Source organism: Tympanuchus pallidicinctus, unplaced genomic scaffold (genome assembly GCF_026119805.1).
Source record: "Tympanuchus pallidicinctus isolate F22 unplaced genomic scaffold, pur_lepc_1.0 scaffold21, whole genome shotgun sequence".
Taxonomy (NCBI): Eukaryota; Metazoa; Chordata; class Aves; order Galliformes; family Phasianidae; genus Tympanuchus; species Tympanuchus pallidicinctus.
In genome coordinates, this window is record NW_026294733.1 from 10,965,817 (window position 1) to 10,978,673 (window position 12,857).

At 48.9% G+C, this 12,857-nt stretch overlaps 1 protein-coding gene across 4 annotated transcripts in view; it reads right to left on the reverse strand.

The window, feature by feature from the left end:
* Positions 1 to 12,857, reverse strand: part of SIL1 (SIL1 nucleotide exchange factor) — a 90,043-nt gene that overhangs the window by 65,318 nt on the left and 11,868 nt on the right. For 3 of the 4 annotated variants that reach the window (XM_052684921.1, XM_052684920.1, XM_052684919.1), the window contains one exon: positions 2,870 to 2,984. In XM_052684921.1, the coding sequence (XP_052540881.1) occupies positions 2,870 to 2,974 (105 nt within the window). In that variant the 5' untranslated portion in view covers positions 2,975 to 2,984. Of the gene's footprint in view, positions 1 to 2,869; positions 2,985 to 4,465; positions 4,561 to 12,857 lie in introns of those variants that run through there. The other variant, XM_052684923.1, reaches the window with a different exon arrangement.

Consider the following 12,857-nt stretch of genomic DNA (forward strand, 5'->3'; position numbering starts at 1 on the left):
TTCAGCTGAAATTTTCCACACTACTGGAACGCCTCAAGCATTTATTTTTTTCTCCCTTAAATGCACTTATTTCAGGCTTGGAGACGATTTCAACCAAAATAGTTCAGCTATTTCCAAAATAGGACACATGAAAACACACCGACCGGCCCGCGCGATGAAGACACGAGCATCCTTCTCTTTGCACACCCCAGTGCCCTACAAGCCCATTCAAACTATGAGGCAGTGATCTACACACCACTCACCTTGCAACTGCTGCACGTGGACACAGAAGTGTGGTAGAACAGTTAGCAGGAGGGGCGTGGAGTTGTACAAAGGGAAAAACAGGGATGAAAAGCAGGAAAAAAAATCCTTGTCCCCTAGGGAAAGCTCAGTATTCACTGCAAGGTCTCCCTAGGGAGCTGGTGGGAGTCACCACAAACCTCAAAGGACAAAATTATTCAGAGTGCACGGCAAGTAACAGCCCTGTACTATCTCACAGCAGACTATTAAGTGCTTGGGAAGCTGGGTTTTGCTGTTCTGGTTCTCACAGGAACAGATAACCCAGTCCAGGCTAATCATCCAGATAGCTCTGTTTCCATTGCAGGGAGCATTATCTGCTTCTGATACTGCCAAGAATGGCACTGCAGAATGATTTCAAATAACCAGTCCATAGGGAAAGACAACTCCTAATTGTTGGCAATTAGAATAAGAGTTACAGCCAGCTCCACTTCATGAAGTGTTGTGATATTAAATCTTACAATATTTTCACAGAGGGGAAAGAAAAAACAAGATAATTAAGAGGTTAACTGGAAGTTTCAGGCCATGTTCTGCCTTCACTCTTTTCACTCCTTGGAAAAAAGAGTGTATGTTTGCTGGCAGAATCTGGATGCTTTGCATATAAATATTATCAGGTCAAGGAGAGCGAGAGAAACAGCAGTCTGAGCAAAACACATCCAATTAGCCACGATAGTGGTAACACATTAGAATGGTTGACAAATCTATAGAATGCTTCTATCTTGCCTGTCAAAAGGGATTGAAACTTCAGAAATCCACTGGAAAAAACAGAGCTTAACTCCTGCTTTCGCTCAGTGCATTAAAGGCTTGAAATTGTTAAGATTATGACAAATGGTTAAAGCTCAGTAACAATCATAAACATAAAAAGCCAGATTCTACTGATGAAAATCAATGTTAACATTTTCTGAGCCCAGACTCAACAGGACCGAAATGAATGAGTGAGCGCAGTTATTACTTAGCTTGTTTGCACTGCTGTATTATTATCCAAGAGGGACTTACCCATCCAGTCCATTGTAAATTCACTGACAGGCCTCTGACTGCTGTATCTGTTGAAACACTTAATGGAGATGGCTGATGTTTACGGCCTCTGCTCAGCAGAAGAGCCGTGCTCTAAATGTTCTAGATGGGCAAGAGGACGGGTCTCGGCCTGCTCAAATGTAACTGTCAGAGTTTGGCCCCAAACTGCTTTGCAATACCCTGTGTGTCATCAACATCTCCAGAGTGGTGAAAAAAGGCAATGCCACACAAGCCTTCATTTATGCAGTGACAAACCACATCGTTATGCAGAATCCTTTTTGGTTTGATTTCACAATTAAGAAGAAGAAAGATGTTTTCTAAAGACCAATGGAAATTTCCTTAAAGCTATAAAAAATCCTCCTTCCTTGGATCAGTGTGAATCCACTACAGTAAGCCGAGGACCCTCCGCAGGGACAGCTGAGACAACCTGCAGCTTATTCCCAGGGATGCAGCCACCACAGAGCCGATGCAAAGGGAGCACAGGAAAAGGGGATCCTAAAAGTAACGACCTACTGAGCTGATGGGACTCGTGATCCTCCACCTCAGGCTGCCTGCCAGCTCAGGCAGGTGCACTGGTGGTCCCAACACCCGTTCCCCAGCTTTTCGCTACAGCTGAGCTGACCACACTCCACCTCCAGCCTCTTCCCTGCCCTCTCTGCAGCAAAGACAAATTATCACATCAGTACCTGACTCCACATGGATCCTAGGCCTGCAGAGCACATACTTTATTCTGCCCCTCACATATGCTCCGGTTAATAGCACAGCCCACACAACCAACAGACCGGCAAGCTGCGACACATTAGGCAGGAGCAAGCATCCAGGGACATGGGAGGCCAGTAATCCCCTGTGGGTGTTGCTGCAGAAATCAATTTTAAGCCACAGCATAAATTAAGCTAAATAAAAACCCACACACAAAATCAAACATCCAAACAAACAAAACTCCACTCTGCACTGCTACAGAGTGTCCTTTGTGCAAGCACCTCAAGGAAACCTCCCAGATCTGATCTGGCAGGGCTGGGCACCTGGGCTTAGAAGCAGAATGGGGGTAATTCTGCATACCTGGACAAATGCAAAGGGCAGAAAGCTTCCACCCACCGCAGTCACAGCTTCAAAATACCACAAGTAGCAAAATGTGGGCAAGTGTGATATGAGGACCCAAGAGGGTGCTCTTCTAAACCTGACTCACTTGCAGTGACTCAATAGAGGCACAGCTAGCAGAATAACTGAGGCCATCTCCTCTTGCCACTAGACCACATCATTAGCTCTGGCTCTTGGCATGGAGGAACATGCGACAGCCCCAAATAGAAACAGTGACACCCAGCAAATGAGAGCTGCCCAAGAGCACAGCTCCCTTTGCAAGCCCTTTTAACTGACATTACAGTGCAATTCCTGAGGCTGAGGCAAAGTTTTAAGAAAGAAGCCCTTCTGAAACATTGTTATTGATCAGCTATTGAGGAGGGGAGCAGCAACAGACCAACTGCTGTCAGACTCCATGTGACATTACACCATGACCGAGGGAGGTGTGACCCCACCAGAGAGGCTGAACAACCCTCTGCAAACCCAGTATCCACACACTTACAGGAATTCTGTCGCTTAGGCTTGACCAGAAAAACACTGCAGAAAGCAGTAGGAGCAGCAGGCTGACTCTGGCAACAGCGCAGGGGAAACCGGCCCAGTGAGACATTGCCACTCACCTGCAAAGCAAAGGAAAACAAAACCAAGAATACTTTAGAACAAATTTTCACAGGTTTCAGCGTTCTTTACACAATATTGTTCACCACTGCACAGGTTCAGGGCTGTGAGGTGGCAGGACACATCAGACCTAGGTGTCAGCTCACGGATCTCGTCCAGGGGAACACAATGCACAGGGTGCCGACTTTGCTGCTAATGGAGTTTATGGCAGGTAATGACAAAGCACTCTGCACTGACCCTGCAGGGGCTCACGTCTCCTGGAAAATATGAAGAGACTACCAGGAAAAACTGAACTCAGTTGTGGTCCTGCTACAGTTTGTTTACAACGTTTTGCAGAGATGAACAAGATTTACTCAGCAGTTCCTACAGCACCAGGCTTCCCCACCTGCCCTGGTGCTGGCCTTCCCACTGCGTGCACCGGGGCTGGCTCTGCTCGTGCTGGAGGGACAGGGCACCCACACAGCAAGCACATGGGCTCTGGGCAGAAGCAGGCCATCAGCCAGCCTAGTGCAGAGCTGCAGGTTTATTTACCCATTAAAGGCACAGCAAGGCAGCGTGCAGCTCAGCCCGCCTGTCCTCGCGCTGGGTGGGGAGGGGAGCAGGCTGCCAGCATGCAGGCTGGAGAAGCATTTCCTTTGATTGGCTCTAAATTTACACGCTGCTAAATTAAACTAAATGAGGTCTTTTGAAAGAAGATGGGACTGATTAGTTCCGTTCAAACACTCCTTCATTACTCATCCCTCCATCAAGCCCGCTCCTACTCCTATCCAGGTTTTAAAGAATTTCCTCCCATACATGCAGTCCTAAATATCTTTCTCCCTCTGTTGTCCATCAGGATGGCAAATAGCATCACAGTTTTTTTCTCCTTCGCGCAACCACCTTCTACTTCCACAAAATCAAAAATAAGCTTTAAACAGAGCTGTCAGGACCAAATCCATCAGCTCTTTCCTCAGCCAAACCTTCCCTGATGCCAGCGAGGCTTACACCTGAACTGGCACCTGCCCGAGTCTGGGCCCATGAAAGCTGCTACTCCATTCCACCTGGCCTGCAGGAAGCCTGGATGCTGGGGAACCACAGGTGCACCTGACACCGGCTCCTGCCAAAGGAGAAGGACAAGAACAGCAGCTTCTATCTTGAAAGCTCACCAGCCCCCAGTGGAATTACTTTTTTAATGTTCTTCCCCACCCATGAACTCGTGTAATTGCTTTTGGAGTAGATGTAGGCCAGCACCTTTCTTTGATAGTCTCCTCATTTCTATCAAGGCAAAGAATCACACCAAGGAAGGTAGCAAAGTCAACCTGTGGCCAAAATCCACACTTCTCACTTAGGATGTTGCCAAATGCAACAAAGCTACAACTAAAACCCACAGAAGTACTTGTGGGCTCGAAATCCATCAGCTCTCAGCAAGCAGGCGTGTCCTTCTAGCCAATGCCACACTCAGGACCCCAGACTGACAAAAACAAAAAGGTTTCCCCCTGCTCACCTCAGAAGAAACTGCTGATTTTTTACATAAGAAACAGGTTGTTCTCCTAATATTAGTGGCAAAAAAAAAAAGTGGCAAAGCTGGGATAATGAAAAATGGATGTATCCTGAACATTTCACCTGCAAGTCTGGAAACAAAAAGAGAAAAGAAGAAAAAGAAATTCAACAAAGCAGTGGTTGAAAGAAAATGTGCACTCCCATATAAATAGAGCTCACGTGTACCGAGGAGGCTGGTAGCAAGTGACAGCACAGCCTCTTTAAAGCCTACAACCTCATGCTTGCCTGGAACACGACATCTGCACAACAATTAGCAGCCGGCCTCGGTCCCAGGTAGGCAGGAGGAGCTACCATGTGAAACCTGGGGGTTTGAAGCTCCTGGAGAGAAGCCCATGCAAGCTCACACCTCGTTATAAGGCAGACGTAAGCAGACGGTGTGAGAGAGCTTCCAAATGGAGTGTTACACGCATACAAAGCATTTCTGGACACAGCCCTGCAACTGGCAAAGCAGAAGGAATGGTAACTGTGACCCCACCTGCACAGAGAGCGCTGGCCCTGATTTACAGATGTCATTTTGGGATGCAGCAGCACCCCATACAGCTGTGGCCGATCAGTACTATCACAGCTGCAGGATGCCCACCCCTGCCAATTCCCCTGGCAAGAAGTAGGGCGTTATTTTCAATCCTCCTCTTCTTGTGGGTAAAAATTGTGTCATTGGGGAAGAGCAAAGTCCACCCTCAAAGAGGTGCCAGCTGCTGGCAGCATCCCCTCGTAACAGCAGGCACTGTGCCCATGCCACAGCTGGCCACCAGCTTTGCAGCACAGAGCAGTTGTGCCCCACGGCTCCAGAGGAGCTCCCTGCACCAGTGGCTGCAGAAGCCCTAACATCCCCACTGCCTTCTCTGCTACAGGAGACGTTTTACTCATTTCACTCGCTAGCTGCACATCAGTAAGTGCTGCGCAGCCCCGCAAATGCAGTTGCTGTAGTCATAGGTGACAGTTCAAAGGAAGTCAGTAACAGGAACATATTTCATTAATGCCTTCTGCTGCTGGGAATGCACCACTCTTTCATGTCCTAACTCAAAGCGTGTACCGCGCACACTGTGTCACTTCAATAAATCTATCCAAAGCCTCATCTGAATTCTGATCAGCTGCTTCATAAGAGCACACAAACATCTCAGAGAGCTCCCCAGCCCGTGCTCTGTTTTATGGCCAAGAGGAAGCAATAACAATAAGCTAATCCTTGTTCTCATCTAGGGATCAAGGGTGCAGCATGGGAATTGTAAGCCTGACAAAACAGTGTGAAAATTTACTAGTTTCAGGCTCGGTACCTGTGCAGTCAGCCTTCACTGAGACCAGTGATAAGGAAATGGACCCATAGCACTTTGTGTCTACAAGCAGAAATGTATATAAAGTTCCTCTTGCTGAGCAGAAGGCAGCAGGGAGCGCAATCAAACAATGAAAGGCACGGAGGAACACATCCCAGCAACCCTGCAGCTGAACTGGTGACACGCGCTAAGCACCCAGCACTCAGGTTCAAGCCAAAGTTTGACTGCCAGTAATAAACAGTTCAGAAAATTGTTTTAAAGACAGCTGTGTAAATGGGGATGCTGGACTGAGGAGATGCACTCAGGACAGCAGATGCTGCAGTGCCAAGTTACAAGATCCTTGTTCAAACACAGTATCGTTTCAATGAGACTGCATCCGTGGCCAAGGCCAGCGTGACATGCGAGGTGACATGGAAACACAACAGAGAAAGAAAAGGAAATTCAGCTGATCCAACCTAAAATTTTCTTTCTCTGAGCAATAGGGTTCCCAGATCCACAGGGAGCACCCATTTCTGTTGATCTGCTGAAGAGCGGAGGAGCAGAGAGATGTCTCAGAAGCAGCCAAGGTTTGCAGTCCCTTCTCTTCTGACAAGCTGTGCAGCTGCACGGACAGGAGGAAGAGGAAGGTTTTATCTGAAATGCAGCCTTAGTGAATGAGAGGAGACATCTGTGGACAACCAAAGTGACACAACACGTTCTGCCAGCGCTGCATATGTGGCAGGACGCTCCTTTCCTCAGGTCTGCCATAGAACAAAAGGATGCTCCTGTAAGGTGCCAATCAACAATTTACACAGCAATGTAAGAAATCTGTCATTTATCACACACTGCTCCTTAAAGGCATCAACAGACTGCTCACAGGTGACACTGTTGTGCTGACTGACTCAGTTGCTCAGAGTGGCCTGGGTAAGGTCCTCCTCAGTGGCACAGGTAAGCTATTCACCAGTCAACAGCCTGCAACTCATGGACCAGCAGCCTTCGGCCTCCACACTGCTGCTCTCCTATCAGCCAGAAAGAGCAGCTCCCAGTTCAGAGTAGCTCCTGCCAGCTGGTCCAGGGGTGCTGCCTGGCAGAGAAGTCTGATGTCATCAGACAGAATACGAGAGGTCGACAGCATCCTCGACTGTGGCTCATCAGTGGGTGAAATTAATCATAAAAGTACCATCCCTTGTCAATTTGACAAGTGTACTTATCCTCTGCTTCAGTACGCCCGTGCTTAAACTGTTTGTGTTTCATTTAGTATGCTCATGTTTGAATGGTTCGCATTTTGCTTATTGTGCTCACGTTTAAATCACTTATACTTTGCTTAGAAATAGATGTTCTGTAGTAAGTCCCACTGCTCCAGTAAAATCACTGAGACCCGGCATTTGGTTTGCTGTCACTTTGTTGTCAGGTATCCAGAGAACACTGCTGTCCTCTCACAGTGCTTTGCTTCAATCCAGTGGGCACAGCCCTCACCTCCAAACAGACACGTGGGGTCCTTCTGCAAATACCATTCTCTTGTGACCAGGATAAGACAGAGCAGCCTACAAACACCTGTCTCTTGGGGGACACAGCCCAAGGGATCGTGTATCTGCTTAGCAGATCACAGTTCTGATGCTCCACCTCAGCTCTCCACTCTCTGACGACACTGTATTGCAGCCTCTGACATCAAGCACAGGATTTCTTGGATATCACCAAGATGGGAGCCGCGAGGAAACAATCTGCCTGTATTAAGAACCCAGAGGCTCTTATAAGAGAGAAAAGGTGCTGACTTCCAAACATGCCTGCGTGCCAGTGGCAACCTGCAGAGCGTTCCAGCATGGAGGACTCAGTAGGAAGATGCCAGCCGAAGAGCAAGAAGCTGCAAGAACCTCAAGGGGCAACTAAACCTCATTCCCTGTCTTTGCAAGACGGCTGCTGGAATTTGCACAAAACCTCTCTTGCTGGAACATGCCCAAAGCCTCTTCAGCAGACAGGTCCTGAGCAGCAGCACTCCCAAAAGGAAGCAGGAGTAAAGCTTCTTTCTGCGTAAAACCAACGTTATAATGTCAAGAATCTCATCCCAATGAGACACTGTGACGTCCCCAGCTCCGTGCAGAGCCCCACCGCTCTGACAGCCACCAGCCCCCGCCAGAAGCACAACCTCAGCACAGTGCCTCACACACAGATAGTAGGACAGCACGCACAGTCTGCAAACCTCACCCCACGCCAGACTTCAGGATCGAATGAAGTACAGATAGTCCTATTGATATCACTTAACAAACCACTTCTAAAACATTTATTCTCCTTGCGTGCTCCTCATCACTTACTCCTACCAGGACTGTGCTGGGTGTGTTGAAAGCACTCCTACGCAAGGAAGAGGTAGTGGGAACACCTTGCCATATCTGCAGCCTACAGAGAGCCCACACAGCAAGGAGGCTGTGCTTCTAGGTTTACACAAGTAAGTAACAGAGGGACTCTGCTGCTCGGGCACAGATCGCCCTGGGACAGCAAGTCCTCCTCTTCAGTGGGTCTGAATTTGGACGACAACATGGAGAGAAACGTTGAGTCCAAAAGGCTATAAATCAGCCATGAGGTCACTTGGGTAACTTCTCTCTGGATGGACCTCGCAGGGAAGCTCAAGTCCCAGATGCTTGGCTGAAATCTCCCTTCTCCATGGAACCTGGCAAGGACAGAACCAACGCGGGACACAAGAGATCTCTGGGCACAGGTCTGCAGAATGTGGGACTTGGACAGATGATGGCAGGGCAGCCAGGAGGATCAGAGAGCTCCACCAAGCTCTGTCCCACACCGTGCCCCAGAAGGGCTGGCTGCCAGGCTGCTGCAGACACCCCACAGAAGCTCTGCACTTCATCCTACGCTGTCCCACAAGCAAAGCTGTACAGGGAAGACAAGGACAACCATAGCAGAAACGTGTGCTTACACAGCCTGGCACCCACTGTTGCATCATGCAATCTTTACAGCCACTATTAATAATTTACAACAATAAATACGAATAGCCCCTGCAGGCCTAGCCTTCAGCTAACATTAGCAGTCCACCCCTCTAACAGCTACAATACCACTTAACCCTGCTCTGCCCTACACCAACATAACTGAGAGCAGAGAGGGAATCTCTCCAGCACTGCAGGCACCCAGGTTCAGAGCAGAGGTCTGTAAGGCATCAGTCCTCCTGACCCAGCACTGCCTGGGACAGCCAAGGAAAGAAATCTCCAGTTTTTACTTTCTGCAAGAACTGCTCCTCCTGGGCTGCATTCTGGGCAATGAGCATCCCCCCAGCCAAAGCTTCTCACCACACTAAAACCTCCTCATTATCTAATTTTTCATCCAAGTTGTCACATTACTTCCTGCTGCTGTATTTACTGCTATCATACCATATCCACAGATAAAGCCTGCACTGCTCTGTCTGCGACCACAGCACAGTGTGACACACTCACCACCATGTGCAGTACTGATGCCCAGCACACGGTGATGCTGAGGATGACAGAGGAGTGCTGAAGCAAGCGATGGAAGCTGCTGCTCAGCTCCATCATCCCGATGATCCCAGCAGACACATCTGCAACACTGACAGCCCTAAGCAGGAGCATTCTTTGAAACCTAATTAGTTACTTAAATAGCACAGTTTATATAAATGGCATACACTTTAACACTGAACATCATTTAGTCTATTTATTAAATTTACTTCATAAATTCATTCAGAAACTTCAGCATCCGCAGAAAATGCAGCTCCGCACAGGGCAAGGGCATAGCTTCATTCTCTGGGTGCCTGAAGCCTGAGCAGGGCTGTGCTCAGCTCATTAACAGCAACTACAGAGGGTCTGGCTGCACAGCGCTGCGTGGAGCGTGCAGAACCAGAACACACCTCAGAGATCAGAGAACTGAATTTATCATTAATTATTGATAAATAACAAATGTATTCAACGTTACGACAGCTCTGTGCCTGCCTGCCTGCACACACGCCTGACGTTCTCGCTCAGCACTGTCAGGGCTAAAGATTGAATCAGAGCACAGGAGCACGCATTTCTACCAGCTTAGGACTTGCCCAAAGAGAGGAGAAGCACAGACAACCTTTGGGACAAACATCTTCCTGGAGATGAATGCCGGAGGAGCTGCACCTCACACTGCACAGCCTGTGCTCCAAGCTGCTGCGCTGCTCGCCACTGCCTGTGCCAAAACCCTCTGCCAAACCTGTCACAACAAACAGCACCCCTCTGCCTCTGCCTCCCAAACATCAGCCAAAAATGCCCCTCCTTTTGCCTGTGCCTGTTCCCTTCTCCTGTTCCTTGCTGCAGTTCCCCACGCACTGCTCAAGATCGAGTGGTTTTTCCATCCTAGTCGTACCTATCATTTCCATCAGCTCCTACTTGCCTCAGCTCAGACTCACCACCCCAGAGAGCTCATGTTGGAGAACTGGGGCTCTTTCCAACATGAAGGAAACCGCACCAGGCAGCTCTCAGGGCCGGGCATTCCCAGCCTGTCTGGGAACAGCCTTCTGTGCTTTCCACATTCACTCTCATGGCTCTCGCACTGAGTAATAATCCCCTTTCCCTCTTCAGATATTGCCTTCTCAATGAAGAAACTCGGTTAAAAGATAAGAAATGAGCAATGCTAATATCATAAGAGCGTGTGCCAGCCTGCACACTGATCACCACAGCTGCTACCCCTGCACTGCCAGCCCTTGTGCAGTCAGTACAGAAGCCACCTGCACAATGGTTCCCACGCTCCTACTGAGGCATTTCCCACCTGGATGAAATAACAAGCCAGCAGCAGGCAACATTCGTTAAGCAATTGTTGTTTTTTTTTTTTTAAGGAAAAAAAATTAAATTGCAAAGAGCTGCAAAGACTGCAAATGTAGAACTAAAGGCATAGACAGGGGAAGCTAAAAGAGAAGGTAACTCCTCCCCGTTCAGGTTCTCCATCACCTGCCACCTCCACTTTGGGGACGTTCCTTGCCTTCCTGCCTGTGAGGTGCCTACAGACAGGCAGGTGCTGACACCACCACGAGGATCAGGATGCTCCGCTCTCTGCTGGTTCCTGGGCTCCATTTGAAGCATAATAAAAAAAAATCAGGGAAGAAGGAAGGAAACTGCCTGCACACAATGCACCATCAACTGCAAAAAGTCCACAACTTAAAAATACTTTTCTTCTCTGATCTCTTGTCAGATGGAGCTATTTTAGGTGTTTCTTACAGCGATGCATGGAAAAAACAGATCAAAATACGACAGTGCAGCATCCTTTTAATTATAGCTATCACTGCCTCACAGCTGTCACAGTCCCTCCAGCTCTTCTTCCAGAAAACACTTGGAGCAATCGCTCGGGTGCCGCAGAATCGCCCCGAACCCAGCGCACCCACGGCACCCCATGAGGCAGATGCAGACTGAGCACTCAGTGATCAGCAGTTTTACAGATCCCCCTGGGAGACAAATGCGTTACCAGACAGCCCTCACCATCTACGCAGCTCTGACCTTCCCATGCAGTCTTGCTTTTCGCCTTATCAGCCTCCTCTACGCAGAGCTTTGATCCACCGAGTGACTCCAGGCTCAGAGACCTTCTTTCCTTTTGCTGCCCAGACATGAAGGATGCTGAGTTCGGGTTCCTGAGCACCTGTGCTTCAGACAGGCAGCCTTTGATGCTGTACCAAGAGCTGGTCTCTGCAATTCCCCTGGTCTCTTCAAACGCCAGCAGAGTCCACGCTTGCGATCTGTGCGAAAGAGTGTTTTCCCTGAGGAAGAGGAAGGAAAGCCACGAAAGTGCTCATCTCCATCTTGTCACTGCAGAACATGCTGTATTGATGCTTCAAAGAGCTCCTCAATCTTAAATCCTTATGACATGGCAACAAATCAAGGAATCTGCCTCTGCATGGCTCACAAATCCCAGCAGGTCTGGGTACTGCACGGTACTGCAGACGGTACTGCAGCAAACACCTTGGCCATCACGAGGTCACTGTGCTCTCAGGACGGCACATGTCCTGGCACTGCTGGTCCATGTGGATGCTCTCCATAGGAAGATTCCAGCATACACTGCAATGGCCACAAGAGCTGCGAGTCTAGGATACAGCTGTGCAGAACACAGACACAGAAAGACCCTCAGCAAGGAGCACATCTTCAGGCCGCTGCACACACCTGGGGGAAAGGAAGGGGAGGGACAGCAGCCTGTGCCTAAAGCACCCTGTGACAATCAAGGAAGGGCACCAGGCCCAAACTTTGAGTTCTCCAAACTCTCAATTATTATTTCTCTTTTCTTTGCTAAACAAAATGTTGGAGGATCTCCAAGAAGTAGTAAACCTTCCATGCAGCAGGACTGCTCCAACCCCACAGACCTCTCAGCAGCTCTGCAGCTGTGCTCACCACCACAGGGCTGTTAGGAGCAGCCTTTCAGCTTCATCCTGGTGCCCCTCAGCCCTGCTGTACAGCTCCTTGGCAGGCCATGAGGACTCCTGACATCTCCCTGCTTGCAGTAAAAGCTAACAGCAGACTTTCGGCCACCAATATTCTAAGTTCTGAAGAAAGGAGAGTGTGCAGCAACTTCCTCCTCTGACAGGGAACATTCTGAGCAGCCTCCTCTCCATCCCGCTGATGCCACACACTCATCTTGCTCTACCACTCAGGGAAACAGGCAATCCATCGCAGGACATGTTTGTACAGAGGAGGCTTCTCCCACTGAGACCACAGATCGCTGGCAACGTTTATCATGAGATGGACAAAACACTGCACAGCTTTTACATGAGCTGAAATTCTAAATGAAGCTGCCATGTGAACCACGGCTGCTTCAGTGCTGGCCTCTGCAGTGACTCCCAGTGACCACAGACGGCACACGCCAAGACAAGCTTTGGCAGACAGATCCAGAGCTGAGAAATCTCAGTACAGCCAGAACCTGGCAGGGATGGCTACTCACAAGGCTCCGAGTTTGCAGCATCAGGGTCAGACAGCTCGCTTTTTCCAGGGCAAGGGCCCTGCCATTTGTGCGTTAAGCAGTTCCAGCATTTATTCTACTTTACAGGAAGAAATAATTACAGTGGCCTCCAGTCTCCAAGTCTTTGAATCTGTACTTAAAGAGCAAAAAACAACTAAAGCAAACAGCATCTGTACAAAA